The sequence below is a fragment of the Eptesicus fuscus genome, chromosome 21, assembly GCF_027574615.1.
Source record: "Eptesicus fuscus isolate TK198812 chromosome 21, DD_ASM_mEF_20220401, whole genome shotgun sequence".
Classification (NCBI taxonomy): Eukaryota; Metazoa; Chordata; class Mammalia; order Chiroptera; family Vespertilionidae; genus Eptesicus; species Eptesicus fuscus.
Window position 1 is genome coordinate 46239508 of NC_072493.1, and position 20896 is coordinate 46260403.

At 44.9% G+C, this 20896-nt stretch overlaps 1 protein-coding gene across 1 annotated transcript; it reads left to right on the forward strand.

Annotated features, from left to right (window-relative positions):
• Positions 1-4094: 4094 nt before the first annotated feature.
• LOC103304815 (zinc finger protein 350-like) lies at positions 4095-20400 on the forward strand. Its single transcript, XM_054710565.1, has 5 exons — positions 4095-4119; positions 9771-9841; positions 12659-12821; positions 13093-13188; positions 18742-20400. The coding sequence occupies exons 3-5, from the start codon at positions 12680-12682 to the stop codon at positions 19971-19973; spliced, it is 1470 nt and encodes a 489-aa protein (XP_054566540.1). The 5' UTR covers positions 4095-4119; positions 9771-9841; positions 12659-12679; the 3' UTR covers positions 19974-20400.
• Positions 20401-20896: the final 496 nt, after the last annotated feature.

Sequence of the window (20896 nt, forward strand, 5' to 3'; positions counted from 1 at the left end):
ATCCTCATGTGCTCAGGAAAGCTAACTCTGTTCTCTGATTTGTTTGAGAAAATTGGGAGCAGCCTGAGCTTGTAGGAAGTCTTATTTCCTTTCACTCTGACTAGTTGCCATATGGACCTGACTCAGTGTTGTCCCCATAGAACATCACCTGAGTTCAGCGAGCAGCTTACAGAATAACTGTTTTCCCCAAGGGCAGACTTTTTCTAAATAACAGTGATAAATTTTTTGAGTGGTCAATTCACTGATTCAAGAACTGCCAGGCTCTTATCCCTTTGGTTGTAAAATAGTGAAGGACTTTCTAAGTCTTCTTTAATCTTGGGTGTTCTCTTTACTGTCTGTGTTAGATTATAAACAGCCTAGAGGCTTGGTGCATGAATTCGTGCAAGGGTGGGGTCCAGCTGTCCGGCCCCTGATCGGGGTGGGGTGGGGCTGATAGGGGGTGTGGCTGGCCAGGAGGAGGGGAGGTTGGCCGGCCAGCCTCACCCCCTAGTCGAACTCCCGGTTGAACTCCTGGTCGAACTCCCAGTCGAGGGGACAATTTGCATATTAGCCTTTTATTATATAGGATTTGGATACTATAAGCATGTGAACAATTTTATGGGCAGCTCAAACTTTCTCTGCCTGTGAAAAAATGACATAGTGAGAAATTAGCTCAGCAGTTTAGGCCAGATGTGCATTGCTGCGCTATTTTCCTAGGAAAGACTGGGCTCTCCAGTCCTCATGTTAAGCCTGATGCCATGAGTTTTAGGAGAGTTTCAGAAGATCACTCCAAAGAGTGGTTAGCTGTGACAACCTCAGAACCTTCTGGAAGGAACATGAATTATTTTGCTTGCTTGCAGGGGAATCTCTTGCCCAGCCTTACAAAGGGATATTTGCCCTAATGTCCAAAATTCCTTAGAGGACCAGATTTGGGCAGCCATGATCACTACAGAAATATGGTGTTGGAAAGATTGCTGCCAGCTAGATGGAATGAGCCTCTTGTAAACCTACATCCAGAAATGTTCCGAGGAAAAGACGGCTGGGTGGCACGTGCACAAATCTGTGTTCCTCTAAGCATGTTTTCTGTGGATGCAGTCATCGTCATTGAAAATAATCTAAAGGTTTGTGCATTCCAGGATGTCTTGTGATCCAGTGAGCATTCCCACTGGTTTGGGAGAAAGTCTTCATTGTTCACTGTCACTGAGGAAGGTCTCTTTCACAGGGCATGAGAACGTGGACTGACTTTCAATTTGTTAAATCTGTTTTCCAAAAAAAGTTGGACATGCAAACTTCTTTTACCTTTAACCAATTTTAAAACGTTTTAATTTTTAATAAATGACATATGTCAAATATAATATTTGAGGAGTCCTCACATATGGAATTAAGTGAATCCATCACCATAGTCAATATTGACCATATATATGTCACTGAATTTACTGCATGTTCTTTTTTAATCTCTCTGCCCCTCACAGCTTTACAAGTAACCATTGATTTACATTCCATTTTATTTTTTTATTTTTATTTTTTAAAGGCCATGATGTTGAGAATGACCTTTCTTTTTTTTATTTTAAAAATATAATTTTTTCATTTTAAAAAATATATTTTATAGATTTTTTTACAGAGAGGAAGAGAGAGAGATAGAGAGTTAGAAACATCGATGAGAGAGAAACATCGATCAGCTGCCTCCTGCACACCCCCCTACTGGGGATGTGCCCGCAACTAAGGTACATGCCCTTGACTGGAATCGAACTTGGGACCCTTCAGTCCACAGGCCGACGCTCTATCCACTGAGCCAAACCGGTCAGGGCTGTATAATTTTTTATGTGGATATGTTTCACTTACCCTTGTCAATAACTCAGTACATAGGCTTAAGTTGTAAGGTAGGTGAATATTTAACTTATAGAGATTTGCAAGTTGTGATCAAAACTGATGGACCTGTTTGCATTTCTCCAGCAGTGTATGAGGGAATCAGTTCCTCGAACACACTAGAGAATAGTTGGTTTGCTCAACCTTTTTTTTATTTAAACATCTCTTAAAACTTTGTCTGCTGTGAATTTTGGCTGTTTAACAAAAGGAGAGTGAAACAACCAAGATGGAATTTCATGTGGTGCCTTTTTGGCTTGATGGAATAAAGGCTTTTCGAATTAGAATGATATGTTTACTTTTTTCCTGTTCCGCACAAAGCAATGGACACTTTTAATTTTAATCTGCACTACTAACATTCTCCATCACGTTCACAAGTCTCTTCATTTGGTAATGCAATAAACCCTTGCTTGGTAGAGCTCTCCATTTTCTTGGTCTCCTGTCATAGGGGTTCTTGGGTTGGAACAGTTCTCTCAGGAGGACCAGATGGCATCAGGGTGGGCAGGGTGTTTTAGAGCCCCAAAGCCAATGCAGAAGGAAATGGGGGGCAGTGATCAGAGTCCCCATGCCTTGGGTTAGGCATTTTGGATTTGAATCCCAGATTCCCAAATATCATTGGGACTCAGGGAAATGACCCCTTCCTCTGGTTCTTTCATTATTCAAATTCTTTTTTTTTTTTTTTATCCTCTCCTGAGGATATTTTTCCATTGATTTTTAGAGAGAGTGGAAGAGAGGGAAAGACAGAGAAATATCAATGTGAGCATGAAACATCGATTGGTTGCCTCCTGCAGGAGCCTAAAAACATCGATGAAAGAGAGACATCAACCAGCTGCCTCCTGCACACCCCCCACCGGGGGATGTGCCTGCAACCAATGTATATGCCCTTGACCGGAATCGAACCTGGGACCTTCCAGTCTGCAGACCGACGCTCTATCCACTGAGCCAAACCGGTTTTGGCTATAAATACATTTTTTAAAAGCGAGTCATAATAGGTAAAAATGTTTTAGACTGGTTTTCTAGAGCAACAGATCCCAGACAAAACGTACTATTCGTTGAAATTGATGCACCACTCATTTATTTTATTGACTTTTTTTACAGAGAGGAAGAGAGAGATAGAGTGTTAGAAACATTGATAAGAAAGAAACATCGATTAGCTGTCTCCTGCACACCTCCTACTGGAGATGTGCCCGCAACCAAGGTACATGCCCTTCACCAAAATCGAACCTGGGACCTTTTCAGTCCGCAGGCCGACGCTCTATCCACTGAGCCAAACCGGTCAGGGTTAAATCTTTTACTTTTCTTAAAAATCATTTCCTGCAAGAAATTTTCCGCCAGAAGCTTCCCGTTGGTGACCACTTACCAAATGTGTGATCTTTTCTCTTTGCAGAATTTCTTTTTTTATTTTAATTAGATACTTTTTTTAAAAAAATGTTTTTATTGATTTTAGAGAGGGAGAAGGATAGAGGAAAAACATCGAGAGAGAGACATCGCTCACCTGCCTCCTGCACGCCCCCTACTGGGGATTCAGCCCACAACTTATAAGTCAACAATCGACTGGGCCACACCTGCTGGGCTCTTCGCAGGATTTTATTCTCTGCTGCTACAGTGACAACTGCACTCCTGGCCATTTCAAAAGTTGTTGTTTTTAACCCCAGCTGGCTTGGCTCAGTGGTTGAGCTCCGACCTATGAACCAGGAGGTCATGGTTAGAGTCCCAGTCAGAGCACATACCCAGGTTGTGGGCTCGCTCCCCCAGTGGGTAGCGTGCAGGAGGTGGCCGATCAATGATTCTCTCTTATTGATATTTCTATCTCTCCCTTCCTCTCTGACATTAAAAAAAAAATAATAATTTTTTTAAAAGTTTTATTTATACAAACTAAAATAAAGGCAGTGGCCACATGACTTCTTTGCCCAGCCCGCCAAACAATATTTAATTGGCTCTGCATTTTCCTTGAGAAGCTCAAATCTCTGAAAACACACTCATTTTCCACAAGAGTACAAGTGCCGGGAAAGGAGAGAACCTCGGGTGCTTCTCGCCTCCCAGCCATCCACGTTCCACACTTGCGGCTTTGCCTTCTGTACGGCAGTCGGGTGTCCCAACATGGCGGCCCCCGTGGCGGCGCCGCGAACTGGGAGCGGACATATTGCCTCAGAGGGGACTGCGGGAATCGCTCGGTTTCTCCCAATGCCTCAGATCCTCCTCGGCCACCGTAGTGACGCGATATCTGGGCGACGACTCCAGAATCTGAATCAGTTCGCGGGGTGTCAGGTCCCGCAGGTGAGTGTGCTCTTCTTGTCCTTTGAAGGTTTTTAGAGAGAAAGTTTTGTCTCCATTGAAGTTTGCTCTCACAGGGTGGAAGGGGTGCGGCTGGACCCGTGGGATTCGCGACGGGAGGGAGCGAGGGAGGGGGGCAGGAGCGGCAAGGTGTTTGGGAGGGAGCAGGTGTGACGCTCCTGCCTGCGGTTGGGGTAACTGTGGGGTCATCCGGCGACTCGGGGTCGGTCGACAGGGTCCCGACTGTCCTGGTCTTTGCGGGTCTCTGTGAGGGACGCGGGTGATCGCGGGGTCGGGTTCCGGTTCGGGGTTTCCCGTGGGGCTCAGTGAAGTGGGGGCCGGCGTGGATGCCGTCGCGTGAGGGCGTCGGGTCCAGGATTCGGAATGATAACGGGCGTGTGGTCAGGGTCTCGCGAGGCGGAGGTTTGGTCGCCCGGGACCCCGGGCTGGTGTTGGGCTGAGGTTCCGACCTGGGCCGTCGGGAGGGGCGGCCTCCCGGCTGGAGTGTGAGGCAGGGTCCCTGCCGTGACTGAGCGGGTGCCGTTTGCAGTTGGGCGGGTGATGGACGAGCTGCTGAGAACATTCCTGCACGTGAGTTCCGGTGCCGATGTGCCCTCATGTTGGGGGGGGGGGGGTAGCTTAGATGTCAACTCAGAGAAGGCGGCGGAGCCCAGGCAGGTGGGGAGGAAAGCCCTGCTTTTGGGCTCCTTACCCCGGGGCTGGCTCCCCGCCGCGGAGAGACTGACCCAGCCTCGCTCGTGGGTCCCTCATCGTTTGGGGCGGCTTTCGACCTCCAAGCGCAGAACTGAGTCCCGTGACGGAGACCTGTGGTCCTCAGAGCTGAAAATAAATGGCTATCCCTTGACGGAAAATGTTCAGCAACATCTGCTCTCTCTCTCTCTTTTTTTCTTTTTTCTTTTTTGGCTAACAGAATCTCCATTTTATTTAATATGCATCCCTCTGCTAAGGTCACCTGTATCCCTGTGTATGCATTAAGTCCTGCTTCATTCATCTTTGTCCACCGTGGTGGCTGCAGTTCCCATCGCTAGTGATTGATTTAAATAATTCATTGAATCACATTTCCCGTGTTTGATAAAGTGCTGTCTCAATATAACCTTAATGTTCTGTCCTACTTTCTCATGTTCATAATCTACTAGAGGCCCGATGCACGGAATTCATGCAAGGGGCTTGGCCCACCACCGCCCCTGTGGCTGGCTCCGCCTCACCCGCGCCACTGGCTTCGTCCCCGTCCGGACTAATTGGCATATTATGCTTTTATCACTAAAGATTCTTTTCTCAAAGCATTGATTGGCTCTTCAATACAAAATAGGAAATCAGGGTTCTGGTGGAGATCTGTGTCCTGTTGCCTACCCAGAAAATTCACCTGCTACAGTGACAGGAGTTAGCAGTTTCTATGAGTTTAGGTTAATAAAATTATGATTCATCCAGGATTTCAAAAAATTTTTTTATAATTTATTTTATTTTTTTAATATATTTTATTGATTTTTCACAGAGAGGAAGAGAGAGGGATAGAGAGTTAGAAACATCGATGAGAGAGAAACATCGATCATCTGCCTCCTGCACACCCCTACTGGGGATGTGCCCGCAACCAAGGTACATGCCCTTGACCGGAATCGAACCCGGGACCCTTGAGTCCACAGGCCGAAGCTCTATCCACTGAGCCAAACCGGTTTCAGCAGGATTTCAGATTTAATGACATAAAAATGTTTATAGTAATGCCAGGTGGGCATGGCTCAGGGGTTAAGCATGGACCTATGAACCACGAGGCCAGGGTTCGATTCCTGGTCAAGGGCACGTGCCCAGGTTGCGGGCTCCATCCCCAGTGTGGGCCGTGCAGGAAGCAACCAATCAATGATTCTCTCTCATTGATGTTTTTGTCTCTCTCCATCTCCCTTCATTTCTGAAATCAATAAAAATATATTTTAAAAACTGTTTATAGTATTGTTTAAGACTAAAAATATGTCTTTTGCCCTAGCGGGTTTGGCTCAGTGGATAGAGTGTGGGCCCGCAGATGGACGGGTTGCCATTTCAGTTCTGGTCAGTGGCACATACCTGGGTTGCAGGCTCAATCCCTGGCCCTGGTCCATTCAATGTCTCTCCCCTTCCCTTCCCCTCTCTCTAAAAATTAATGGAAAAATACCCTCTGATGAGGATTAACAACAACAAAAAGTCTACTTAATGTGATTTATGTCTCCCATTAATTCCTTATATATTTGGCACCAGTTTTCTTTAGATCCATCTTAATACAGATGCATGTGTTTTATTGGTCTTTTTAAAAGACAAGCTTTTGAGGCCTAGCTGGTTAGGCTCAGTGGATAGAGCGTTGGCCTGCGGTCTGACGGGTCCCAGGTTCAATTCTGGACAAGGGCACATGCCAGGTTTTCGGGCTCCATCCCCAGTAGGGGGCGTGCAGGAGGCAGCAGATCAATGATTCTCTCTCATCATTGATATTTCTTATCTCCTTCCTCTCTGAAAATAATAAAAAATATATTTTTAAAAAAATCTAAAATATGCCAAAACCGGTTTGGCTCAGTGGATAGAGCGTCGGCCTGTGGACTCAAGGGTCCCAGGTTCGATTCCGGTCAAGGGCATGTACCTTGGTTGCGGGCACATCCCCAGTAGGGGGTGTGCAAGAGGCAGCTGATCGATGTTTCTCTCTCATCAATGTTTCTAACTCTCTATCCCTCTCTCTTTCTCTCTGTAAAAAATCAATAAAATATATTTAAAAAATAAAAAATAAAAATCTAAAATAAAAAAGACAAGTTTTTGGTATCATTGAGCTCTTCTATTGATTTGTTAATTTAAAAGATCCACAACTTAGTATAAAAGCAATATTTATACATGTGTGTATTGTTCACATATATGTAAACAATGTGTAAATATGTCATGTATGGGTATTATATGTACAAAAGGTGACCTATTTTACACGTATGTGAAATATAGTATATTATGTGTATAAACAATCATTGCTCCAGGTCAAGGAACAGAAGACTGCCAGCACCCCAGTGTTGTTCTGTGAGCCCCATTCTAATTCTTTTGCATCCTCACACACCCAGGTGTTTACCACCTGCTCTTCATACCAAGCTCTTTAATGCTATTCTTCATACTTTTATCATATAATTTATCATACCTAATCTTTTTTTTTTCTTTCTTTATCATCACCTGAGGATATTTTTCTATTGATTTTAGAGAAAGGGAAAGACAGAGAGAAACACATTGATTGGTTGCCTCCTGCACGAGCCTAGACCAGGGCCAAGGTCAGGGAGGAGCCTGCAATCAAGGTAGGTGCCCTTGACCGAATCGAACCCGGGACCCTTTGGTCCACAAGCCAGTGCCAGGGCCATGCCTAATCTTTATATATTACTTAGTTGTGCCTATTTCAACTGTATCAACCAATCATACATTATGAATTTTTTTTCGATGTTAGGCTTCTTATACTCAGTATATAGATATGCATTTTGTTGGTTGGTTGTTGGGGTTTTCTTTTGCTCTGTAACAGGGTCGGACAATTTTATTCTATAATGTTTACACAGTAAATATTTAAGGAGTTGCAAGCCACAGAAGGTCTCTCACATATAATTCACAAAATTTGTATTTGTTCAGGAGCGCCCCCCCCCGCCCCCCGCCCATGCCTTTCCCTTCCCCTCTTCTTCCCTCCTGGCCAGTTCCCTTTGCCTTTCTCTCCTAAGCTCCAAGGGCCCTTCTTAAGCCTCTGTGACTTGTTTCCTGAGCTTATGCAGGTAAACTGGTTCACTTCTACTACCTCTGTAAATTTCTAAATAAACATTCTCACCCTAGCCGTTTTGGCACAGTGAATAGAGTGTCAGCCTACGGACTAACCAGTCTCGGGTTCGATTCCGGTCAAGGGCACATGCCTGGGTTGCAGGCTCGATCCCCCGTCGGGGTGTGCAGGAGGCAGCCCATCGGTGATTCTCTCTCATCATTGATGTTTCTCTCTCCCTCTCCCTTCCTCTATGAAATAAATAAAAATATATTTTAAAATAAGCAATCTCTTATAACCTGAAAAAATACTAACAAAATAAAATATAAAAACATAATAAGCATTTTTAGTTTGCAAGCTGGGCCAAGGTGGTATTTTCCCCATAGCATGCCCTAGTTTGAGTGTATGGAAGTTTTTCCTACTGTTAACTGAACTTGTATTGTTTGCAGTCTGGATTGTTAGTAATACTGCTGCCATGAAAACTCATGTACATGTTTTCTGGTTCAAAAGTGCCCTTATTTTTTGGCGGGGGGAGAAAATATAGAGATTAGATGAATACCTCAGAGTGAACATGCTGTGTCTTAGGGTGTGTGTAACTTCAGCCTACATAGATTATGCAGAAAATGTTTTCCAAAGTCATTGTACCCTTTACATTTCCTCCAACAACTATAAGTAGCTCTATTGTGCGCGTTATGTGGCCTGTTTAAAATATCTTTCCATAACTTGTTGAGAAATTTTCCTGTATCTTCAAGTTTTATTGATGTACTCTCCCAGTGAGACTGAGAGTTGTCCTCCAAAATGATTTTCTTAAATAAGTTTTTATTTATTTCAGAGAGAGGAAGGAATAGGGGGATGGAGATGGAAACATCAATGATTAGAGAGAATCATTGATCTGCTGCCTCCTGCATGCCCACCACTGGGAATCAGGCCGGGAACCCGGGCATGTGCCCTGAGTAGGAATCGAACTTGCAATCCTTTGGTGCCTGGGGCAACACTCATCCAAAGGAGCCACACCAGCCAGGGCGTATGCTTTGTTTAAACCAATCATCTATGTGCATATTACTTGCCCCATTGTTCTCTTTTCTGTATATTGTTTATTTTTAATTTTTTTGCCTTATTTTATTTTGCCTTATTTTAGATGATTTCTTTAAAAATATGGATTGATTTTATAATTATTATTTTTAAATATATTTTATTGATTTTTCACAGAAAGAAAGAGAGAAGGATAGAGAGTTAGAAATATCGATGACAGAGAGACATCGACCAGCTGCCTCCTGCACACCCCACACCGGGGGATGTGCCCGCAACCAATGTACATGTCCTTGACCGGAATCGAACCTGGGACCTTCCAGTCCGCAGACTGACGCTCTATCCACTGAGCCAAACCGGTTTCGGCTGATTTTTATTATTTTTTAAAAATATATATTTTATTGATTTTTTACAGAGAGGAAGGGAGAGGGATAGAGAGGGAGAAACATCGATGAGAGAGAAACATCGATCAGCTGCCTCCTGCACACCCCCTACTGGGGATGTGCCTGCAACCCAGGTACATGCCCTTGATTGGAATTGAACCTGGAACCCTTCAGTCCACAGGCTGACGCTCTATCCACTGAGCCAAACCGGTCAGGGCTGTATTGATTTTTAGAGAGAGAGGGGAAGGGAGTGAGATGAAGAGAAAGACATCAGTTTGGTGTTTTTGTTTTTGTTGATGAGAGAGAGAGAGAGAGAGAGAAACATTGATCAGTTGCCTCCTGCACTTGACCTCACCTGCAACTTGGGTTTGTGTCCTGATTAGGAATAGACCCCACCACCTTTTGAAACGATGCTCCAACTGAGCCACACTGGCCAGGGCTAATTTGTTGTTCCACTTGTTTATGCATTCATTGCTTGATTCTTGTTTGTGCCCTGACAGGAGATTGAATCAGCAACCTTGGTTTATTGGGAGGATGCTCTAACCAACTGAACATCCCTGCCAGAGCTCGGGTAATGTTTACAAATTATATTTCCCCCATCCATGAGCATGGAAATTATGTATTTTAACATACTGTTAGTTTTCATTCTGATACCAATTTATTTACAGTCTTGTATACTTTTTAAGATATATATATTCTTGCCCTAGCTGGTTTGGCTCAGTGGATAGAGTGTCGGCCTATGGACTGAAGGGTCCCAGGTTCAATTCCAGTCAAGGGCACATCCAGGTTGTGGGCTGGGTCTCCAGTTGGGGGGCATGCAGGAGGCAGCTGATCAGTGGTTTCTCTCATCATTGTTGTTTCTATCTCTCCCTTCCTCTCTGAAATCAATAAAAATGTATTAAAAAGTAATGTAGACTTACTAAAAAAAAAAGTATGTATCACACACATATATACACTAGAGGCCTGGTACATGAAAATTCATGCACTGGAGGTGGGGGTCCCTCAGCCCAGCCTGCCCCCTCTCACAGTCTGGGAGCCCTCAGGGGCAGGAGGGGACCTGGCAATCAGGGGAAGGCGACGCCCCCATCACACCTCTGCTGCTGCCACTGCCGGCAGTGCAAGCCTCCATCAGCCCTGTTACCTGAGCTTCGGGCAGCCCTGGGCGGCCGGGCAGCCGCCATCTGAGGCTTGCCTGTGTCTCGGGCTGGCCCTAGGTGACTGGGCAGCCAACATCCAAGGCGCAGGCAAGCCTCAGGGCGGCTGGGGGACTGAGGGGACTGGGGGACTCCGGAGGCAGGCGCGCGGAGTAGCGGGACCCGCCAGGGGAGCAGGCCCAGCTGTGCCACGCACCTGCTGCCCCAGCAATATTGAGGGGACTGGGCGCCGCCATCTTTTGAGGGCATGGCAGTCAATTAGCATATTCCCTCCTTATTGGCTGTGGGCGCTGCCATCTTTGTGAGGGCATGATGGTCAATTAGCATATTCCCTCTGGATTAGATAGGAGATGTGTGTGTGTGTGTGTGTGTGTGTGTGTGTGTGTGTGTATTCTTGCCCTAGCTGGTTTGGCTCAGTGGATAGAGCGTCAGCCTGCAGACTAAAGGGTTCTGATTCTGGTCAACTGTACATGCTGGGGTTGCAGGCTCGATCCCCAGTAGGAGAGTGCAGAAGGTGGACGATCAATGATTCTCTATCATCATTGATGTTTCTATCCTTCTCTCCCTTCTCTGAAATCAATAAAAATATATTTAAAAATAATAATCCTATTTAATAAAAGGGTAATATGCAAATTAACCATCACTTCATCACAAAGATGGCGGCGCCCAGTCCTCTCAGCCCCGCTGGAGTCCCTCAGTCCCCAGTGGGCAGACTCTGAGAGCAGGCAGTGTGAGCGGCTGGTGGAATGCTTGCTTCATCGCCGAGGTGATGAGGCAAGCGTTCTGCGCCTGTCCACGGATGGGCCTCTGGCCAGGCCAAGGTGTGGAATGCTTGCATCGTCACTCTGGCAACGAGGAAAGTGTTGTGAGCCCAGCCACCAGCCACGGATGGGCCTCTGGGCCACAGAGAGCCTCTGGGCAGCGGGTGCGGAGCGGCCAGGCCCTGCAGAGAGCTACTGGCGCACAGATTTGTGCGCAGGGCTACTAGTAATAAAAAAATAAAATAAGTAAATAAGTAAATAAATAAAATATATATATATTTATATATATATATATTCTTATTGATTTCGAAGAGGAAAAGGGAGGGAGAGAGATAGAAACATCAATGATGAGAGAGAACCACTGATGGGCCACCTCCTGCACAGCCCCTACTAGGTCAACACTCAACCCCTAAGCCACACCAGCTCGGCAATCTGTGAACTTTTATATATATTTAAAACATCCTAAGTTATTAACATTTTTGCTTGTGAGACACAGCTGAGGGCTTGCCCAGGGCACTGGTTTTCCGCCTGAAATGTGAGCAGAAACGTTTGAAGAGGCACCTGAGCACACAGCTTTCAAGGGAAACAGTGCCCAGCCCCTCGCCTCCCCAGGCTCTGCTGTGTTAGGGATTTTCCTGACGCTCTTCTCTGAACTTGAGAAGCTATATACACTTGTCTCTCAACTGTTTTATCTGCTCTACTTGTGGGACTTCACCACATGTACAAACAATTTTATACACTCTTCTCTCAACTTGAGAAGCTACATACACTTGTCTCTCAACTGTTTTCCAGTTGAATGCTACTTTTCAGTGAATTCTAGTGGTTTCAAAGACTGGTTTAATGTGCATGTGCTCTATTTCAAGGATTTCTGCAGACTACATCATCCTTTCTAGACTACAGATTTACATTTTGATGTCTTTTCCACTTGTTCTCTCACAATTCTGTTATATTCATTATTATTTGCTCTGCATTACTACTGGTTTCTTGCACTGTCCTATACCTGGCCTTCTGGTCTACTTATGGGACTTCACCACATGTACAAACAACTTTATACACTCTTCTCTGAACTTGAGAAGCTATATACACTTGTCTCTCAACTGTTTTACAGTTGAATGCTACTTTTTTTGTCTTTAAAATATATGAATGTGGTGTTTCTAGTGTAACAAGAACAATTCTGCTTGGTCACATTATAGAAACTTTAACTGGATGAAAGTATGGATGACTGAATGCTCAATTTCAAAATATAGGATGGGCAAAAGTAGATTTATAGTTGTGTATATCTGATACAGAGTTAATTCTGATATTGTTTATTAATTATTGTCTAATTTCTGTAAACCTACTTTTGTGCCGCCTTGCATTTTACTATGCATGTGATCACTGAATTGTATACTAAATTAAAATCCCACTCGCTATATATACTTGCAGCTTCTAAAGTGAACAGATAAACTAACATTTCTTCCATATCATCTAAAGGACATCACGCCATTACACAACATGGAACTGTTACAGGAACCCCTGACATTTCATGATGTGGCCGTGGACTTCACCTGGGAGGAGTGGCAGCTCCTGGGCCCCGAGCAGAAGGACCTGTACAGGGACGTGATGTTGGAGACCTACCGCCACCTGGTGTCAGTGGGTGAGGACAGCTCCCCCGTGTCAGTCTGATGGTCCCCAGTCAGTGGCCTGTCCATTCTCAGCTTCTGAAAGCTCTGGCATGTCTGGTTTTCTGAAGTGGTAGAGGAATCTTAGTTTTCCGTCTGGCCCCAGAGAGGAATGTTCTCCCTTCTGCTGAGAGAATAGCCTTTACTAAGTGTGAAAATTGTTTTGTCTTTATTATATTCTATGGTCTTCACAGACCCCACGTCCTATTCAGTGTGTCTAAGGCCTCTATCATTCCCCGTGAACAGGTTATAAGGCCAGCAAACCTGACTTACTTTCCAAGTTGGATCACAGAGAAGCACCATGGACAGTGGCAGGTGAACTCCACTGTGGGACCCGTTCAGGTGAGTGAGAACCAGCGTAGGGGGCTGTGGAAATCACAGAGGCTCAGAGAAGGGGCTCAGAGGTGAAGGGATTTGAGGATAGGTGAGCAGTGCCTCAGTGTATGTCTTTCCCTTTGAGAGAGAGACCCCTTTCTGTCTGTAGGAGTTCAGAGAAAAATAGATCCCTTCATCTCTTCTGGGATTTGATTCATCGTTCTCTTCACCTTCATTTTTGGTTGTATGGTCCATTTAAAAAAAAATGTTTTTATTTATTTGGTGTTTTTTAAGAGAGAAAGAAGGGAGAGTGAAAGAGATAGAAACATCAGTGATGAGAGAGAATCATTGATTGGCTGCCTCTTGCACGCTCCTGGGAATCGAGCCTGCAACCCAGGCATGTGCCCTGCCTGTGAACCTAACTGTGACCTGATTCACAGGTCTTTGCTCACTGAGCCATGCCAGCCAGACATGGTTCTTTTTTTTTTTTTTCAAGATTCTCAAATCTTTTCCTTCTTGATACCCTTCCACCTCCCCTGCTATGAGACTGCACTGACCTTCAGTGACAGAAGTGTGCTCACTGTCTTCTAAGCACTGCTCCTTTCTGCCCCTGCTGATGTTTATTGCCTTCCTAACATCCGCCCCATCTTGGATGATGTGTCCCCAAGGAAAGTGGCTCCCTGTGCTTTTCCTCTCCTTTTTCTCTTCTCTTTTTCTTCTCGCTGAGATTCTTCATAGGATCTGGTTTCCATTGTCTCATCTGAACCACTAACCCTTCAAAGGTTTCTTCATTTTCCTCAGCTAAGCTTCTTTTGTTCCCTTCACAAGACTCCTGTAGTGTGATATTCCCAATTTGATCCACCACTGACACTATTGTGTGGAATTTAGTCATCTCAGTGGCAACTCTGCTGAGCTCCCAATCACTACAAGGAACTAGATCATGGGCCATGCTGGAGAAACCCGTAAGTTCAGATTCTCCTTCACTCCTGTGCCCCTGCCTGCCTGACCATCCAGCCACCAGCTCAGTTGATCCCCACCCACAGAGCTCTCTTCTTTTCTTTTCTTTTTTTAAAATATTTTTAGTAATTTTAAAGAGGAAGGGAGAGGAGAGGGAGAGAGAAACATCAGTGATGAGAGAGAATCATTGATTGGCTGCCTCCTGCAAGCCCCCCACTGGGGACTGAGCCTGCAATGCAGGCATGTGCCCTTGACCAGAATCGAACCTGGGACCCTTCAGTCCGCAGGCCGATGCTCTATCCACCGAGCCAAACCAGCTAGGGCCAGAGCTCTCTTCTTTCAAGGGGTCTACTGTTAATGATGTGTTTCAACTACAACATTTAACTAGGTACATTCTCAATTCCACCCTAAACCAAACCATAATACTCTTGCCTACTTCAAATTAATTTCTTTGAGTATTTTCTAATTTTGACCTTTGTTCTTGTTTATCGAAGACGTTACAATATAGTATTTACTTCCCTATTACTTTCATTTTTCTTCCCACCATTTTCTGAGGACATTCAGTCCTGGTTAACTCCATTACCCATCACGTGACATTAAAATTTTCTATCTGTTTTTTGCATGATATGATATGTTGTCCACAAAGAGAGAGATTTTTCTTTTATTTATTTCTTAATTTTTTAAAATATATTTTTATTTATTTCAGAGAGAGAGGGAGAGAGAGAGAGAAATATCAATGATGAGAATCATTGATCAGTTGCCTCCTGCATGACCCCCACTGGGGCTCGAGCCCGCAACCTGGGCATGTGGCCTTGACTGGAATGGAACCCAGGACCCTTCAGTCTGCAGGCCGACACTTTAGCTACTGAGCCAAACTAGGTAGGGCAAGAGACAGATTTTCTTCTTTCCAAAATGGTGGCCAATGTGTCCCATACATGTTGTTGCTTCCTTGACTCATCCGCTACAAATTATGTTTAGATAACCTAGTGTATGCTGGCCCTAACAGCAGTGAGACAAAGCATACAAATATGCCAAGAGCTTCCATTTTAAGAGAAGGAGTAAGAAAAGGAATCAAAGCACACAAATAAATAATGTATCTAGGGGATGAAAGCTGCTGTGATAAAAATTCAGTCTGAAGAATGGAGCTGTAGGTGCTGGGGATCAGGCTGCTCTTTTAGGACAGGAACTCCTCTCTGATGAGGTGATTTTGAGCCAAGAGATGAGGGACCTTAGGCTGCTGGGTTAGAGGATTCCACGTAGAGAGGCCAGCAAGTAGAAAAGGCAGGAGTGTGTTTGAGAAACATTCAGGAGCTGGTGTGAATGGAGCAGAGTGGGCTGTCAGGAACAGTCCAGATAATAGATCAAAGTGGCAGCAGCAGCAGAGGGAGGGGAGGGTAAGATCCATCCTGTAATCCATGTCAAGTTGTTATATTCTTCCTATGAGATGAGAAAATGTGCGGAATTCTTGAACTCTGGAATGAGTAAAGCTTTTTAAAAGTTCCCTCTGATGACTATATAGAAAATAGACAGTAGCAGGTGGGAGTCAAGCGGGAATGTCATGGAGTAAGCTATGGCAAAACATGGTGGTGGAGGGATGAGTGTGGGTCAGATCCTGGAGACGCTTTTTATAGCAGGTGAATAAAAATTTTTTTCCTATTTTTAAAAAATTTTAGTGTTCTAGGCACATGAGATTTGACATACAGTTTAATATGAGCTATGAGAGTGAGAAACAGACGAGCGGTGATGGAAAGGATCTTGTGATGAGACTTGCTGTAAGGAATATGAAGGCAGCATAGCAATGTGAGTGCTTAGCCTTGGCACTGGTTTTAGGAATAAGCAGTCTTGGATAAGGGCCACTAGATCAGATGGATGACGGATGTCCCAAAGTAAAACTGTGAAGGTCAAAGGCCTGAGGCAGGAGCGTGTCTGAAGAACCTTAGGAAGCCGGTTTGGGAAGAGCGAAGAGGACCAGACTGCAGAGGTCAGCGGGGCAGGGGCCGGGGTCACCTAAGGCAGTGGTCGGCAAACCGCGGCTCGCGAGCCACATGTGGCTTTTTGGCCCCTTGAGTGTGGCTCTTCCACAAAATACCACGGCCTGGGCGAGTCTGTTTTGAAGAAGTGGCATTAGAAGAAGTTTAAGTTTAAAAAAATTTGGTTCTCAAAAGAAATTTCAGTCATTGTACTGTTGATATTTGGCTTTGTTGACTAATGAGTTTGCCACTGCCCTTCTTTTGAGAGCCAAAAACCAACTTCTGCACATGGGCCACGAAGTTTCATTCGCACTGTACGTGTGCGCCCGCACATGGTATTTTGTGGAAGAGCCACACTCAAGGGGCCAAAGAGCCTCATGTGGCTCATGAGCTGCAGTATGCCGACCACTGACCTAAGGGCTTTCCAAGGAAATGTCAAAACCCTGGCCCTAACTGGTTTGGCTCAATGGATAGAGCGTCAATCTGCAGACTGAAAGGTCCCAGGTTCTATTCCGGTCAAGGGCATGTACCTTGGTTGTGGGCATATCCCCAGTAGGAGGTGTGCAGAAAGCAGCTGATCAATGTTTCTCTCTCATTGATGTTTCTAACTCTCTATCCCTTTCCCTTCCTGTCTGTAAAAAAAAATCAATAAAATATATTTAAAAACAAAACAAAAAACCTTGGAAGGTTTTGCACTGGGAGTGATTAGAGCATTGACCCTCGCTCTGAAGGGTTTTGGGTTGGATTCCTGCTCAAGGGCACATACTTGGGTTGCGGGTTTGATCCCTGTTCCTGGTCAAGTTGTGTTTAGGACACAACCAACTAATATGTCTCCCTCACATCAATGTTTTTCTCCCCCCCCTGGTCCCTCCCTCCCTCACTTTATCTCTTAAAAAAAATCAGTTGATAAAATCTTCTCCAGTAAGGATTAAAAAAAACCAAAAAACTTTATTTAATTCCAACTGAGATGATAACTTACTAGGGACTTGTGAGTAGAGGACTATCTCCTTATCTGTCTGTCTATATATATAAAAAGCTAATATGCAAATTGTCCCCTTGGGAGTTTGATTGCTCACTATGATGTGCACTGAACATTAGGGGGCAGCTCGGAACCAAGGCAGGCCCTGGCCAGCAGTCGGGGAAGAGAAGCCCCGGCCAGCAACTGGCAACCGGGGAAGGGAGGCCCAGGTCAGCAGTCAGAAGGCCCCAATTAGCCCTGATCGCTGACCAGGTCCAGGGACCCTACACGTTCATGAATTTCATGCACTGGGCCTCTGGTTGTGATATAATTTATGTAGAAAGATCACTTTGGCTGCTGGATGGAAAACAGATGATCGCTGGCAGGGAGGAACAGGAAAAGCAGGCAGAAGGCTACTGCTGTAGTCTGAAAGAGGGACTTGCTTCCACGTGTGGGAGGGGTGTTAGTCCAATTCTGGGCACATTCATAGGGAGGACGTGCGGATTTATCATGGAGAGAGTGCTGTGTGTGAGAATAACAGATGAAGGGTGATGCTGAGAAGTTTTGTTCTGGTTACAGGGAAGAGTGGCGTTCTCATTTACATTAATGGAGAGGAGATGTGGAGAAAGATTTGGGTTGCAGAATGGGGGTTCTGTTCTGGAGGGTGTTAGTCACAGGTGCTAGGAGCTTTCTGTTGTGTTATCACCTTATTCCTGCCGTACCTGCCACACTAATGGACCCACAGCGAGTCCTGGCTTCTGAAATGTAGCTTGTTTTCCTCCACCTCTCTCCATCTCCACTGTGCCTTCCCACCCATTTTCACAACCTGTAGCTGTTTCTCGTATGTGTCTTTGCCCTTTAAGTGGCTTCACCAAACTGCAGTGTGACCCCCTGTACATGAGGACTGTGTTTGTGTGTCCCGAACCTAGGACCCTGTTGGTACACAGTGTTCAGCAGTGAGGAATGTGGAAGGAGTGAGTCTGTCCCTCTCCAATATGATTAAGGTGGTCCTTTTCTATGTGTCTGCTGATCCCATAAATTGCCTATATTTTATACTCTGCATGTTTGTCATGACCTTAGGAAGTAGACAAATTGGTTTTTTTTTTTTTTTAATATATATTTTATTGATTTTTTACAGAGAGGAAGGGAGAGGGAGAAGGATAGAGAGTTAGAAACATTAATTGGCTACCTCCTGCTCACCTCCTACTGGGGATGTGCCCGCAACCAAGGTACATGCCCTTGACCTGGAATCAAACCTGGGACATTTCAGTCTGCAGGCCAACACTCTATCCACTGAGCCAAACTGGTTAGGGCCAAATCTCTATTTCATCATGGTGAATTATGGACTCTATTTTTACACTCAACTTTCACCTATTCTTTATATTACTGTGTTTTCCAAAGAACATTGAACATGGAATTTTGTAACAAATAAATTTTTATTGATTTCAGAGAGGAAAGTAGAGGGAGAGAGAGAGATAAACATCATTGATGAGAGAGAATCACTGATTGGCTGCCTCCAGCACACCCCCTACTGGGGTTGAGCCCTTACTAGGAATCAAATCATAACCTCCTGGTTCAAAGGTCGACGCTCAACCACTTAGCCAAGCCAACTGGGCTGAAGGTGTCAGGATAATTTTTCATTACTTTTCTTCCAATTCAAATGTTGGATGAGTTCATTGTTCTGTTCTTTCCTAGAAATCTGGAAACGTGATGATCATCTGCCAGAACACTTACAAAATGAAAGCCTACAACAATGGCATCAATGTAACACCTGTGAAAATGCTGCCCAGGAGAGCACAAACCATGTTCTGTTACGACAAAAACATATGTTTGACTCACATGGAAAAAGTATAAAATCAGATTTATCTCTACTTAATCAGAGAAGAAACTATGGAATCACCTTGTGTACTGAGCTTTCTGAAGTTAGAAAATCCTGTCTCCAAGCCAACAGTGAACAATTTCAGGCTGAAGTGAAATTTCACGAAAGCCGAAAACTCATCAGTACTGAGTCCCAACTCATCAAACCTCCGAAAAGAGAGAAGGCTCACATAATGGGAGACTGTGGGAAAGCCTTCAAAAAGAGGTCTTGTCTGACTGATCATCAGCTCATTCATACAGGTGAGAAGCCACGTCAGTGCATTGAGTACAGGGAAGCATTCACAATCTTCATGCTCACTGAACAGAGAACACACACGAGAGAGAAACCCTTCATATGCAGTAACTGTGGAAAAGGCTTCCTCCAGAATCGCGACCTCATTGTACACAGGCGAATTCACAGGGGGCCAAAACCCTGTGTCTGCAGCGAATGTGGAAAAGGCTTTGTGAATAAGAGCAATCTCACTGTACACAGGCGAATTCACACGGGGGAGAAACCTTATGTTTGCAACGAATGTGGAAAAGGCTTCATCCAGAAGGGCGATCTCATAGCGCATCAGAGATTGCACACAGGAAAGACGCCCTATGTGTGCAGTGAGTGTGGAAAATGCTTTTCCTGGTCCTCAAGTCTCATTAAGCATGAAAGAATTCACACTGGAGAGAAACCCTATTCCTGTGACACGTGTGGGAAAGCTTTTGCCTACATGTCAACCCTTGTGTCACATAAAAAAAGACACCCAAGAGCAAAACGTGGTCCAGTCAAGGCCATACGTCCTCGCTTAGAGAGTCCCAGCTCATCACAGACCAGTGTTGTCCTGCAGGAGATAAACCCTCTTAATACAGTGACTACGCAATTGCCTTCTGTGGTCCCTCAGACAATACTAAACATCAGTGGGCCTCTAGCAAACAGGAATGTAGTCAGTGTGGCCCAGCCTGTGGCCAGAGGTGCGCCCTCCGGAGGATTTGCACAGAACAGCAACCTTCTGAATGCAGTGAGTGTGGTCTCACCATCAGTGATCAATTACATGTTCCTTTATGTCACAGGAAAATAATAGGAGACATTCTGTGTGAAAGACATTCTAGTTCAGATTATTGTTGGAAATTATATCCTGAGAGAAATTGTATAAATGCTGAAACTGGGAAGTTGTGAGAGTCTCATGATGTTAAATATTTGCATTAATACTAAGGGATACTCAGGTCTTAACCTAAACACATACGTCAATTAATCTATTGTGTCAATTGAAGGAATAAAAGAGCTATGTGCATGTAATTCAGTTTTTAAAACATAAATGTAATTTGTATCTGAAATGCTGTTATGAATGAAATGGGCCTGGTCTCAGTTTGTTCTCATTGCTGTAAGACATTACCATGCCTGGGAGGTATATAGAAGCAGAAATGTATTTAAATATAACTCATTCTGTAAGTTATATTCATGCCTATCACTATGTTGTACACCTGAAACTAATATAATCCTATCTAATAAAAAGAGTAATATGCAAATTGACCATCACTCCAACACACAAGATGGCTGCCCCATGTGGACACAAGATGGCTGCCACAATATGGCTAGCAGGGGAGGGCAGTTGGGAGGGACCAGGCCTGCAAGGGAGGGCAGTTGGGGGTGACAAGGCCGGCAGAGGAGGGAAGTTGAGGGCAACCGGTCCTGCAGGAAGGGCAGTTGGGGGAGACACAGGCCTGCAGGGGAGAGCAGGGGGGGGGACCAGGCCTGCAGGGGAGGGAAGTTAGGGGCAATCAGGCTGGCAGGGGAGCAGTTAGGGCATCAATCAGACTGGCAGGCAGAAGCGGTTAGGGGCAATCAGGAAGGCAGGCAGGCGAGCAGTTGGAAGCCAGCAGTCCTGGATTGTGAGAGGGATGTCCCAGATTGGGGAGGGTGCAGGCTGGGCTGAGGGACACAGGGCCTCTAATGCTATACACAAACTTTAAATGGAGCCTTCATGAACTATAAGCAAACTAA

What these genes read in the sequence shown, in the direction of transcription:
- LOC103304815 (XM_054710565.1), top strand. Translation starts at nt 12,680, where the DNA reads ATGGAACTGTTACAGGAACCCCTGACATTTCATGATGTGGCCGTGGAC. An exon ending in CCGCCACCTGGTGTCAGTGG is followed by an intron (nt 12,822 to 13,092) that starts GTGAGGACAGCT and finishes CCCCGTGAACAG; the next exon opens with GTTATAAGGCCAGCAAACCT. An exon ending in CCACTGTGGGACCCGTTCAG is followed by an intron (nt 13,189 to 18,741) that starts GTGAGTGAGAAC and finishes GTTCTTTCCTAG; the next exon opens with AAATCTGGAAACGTGATGAT.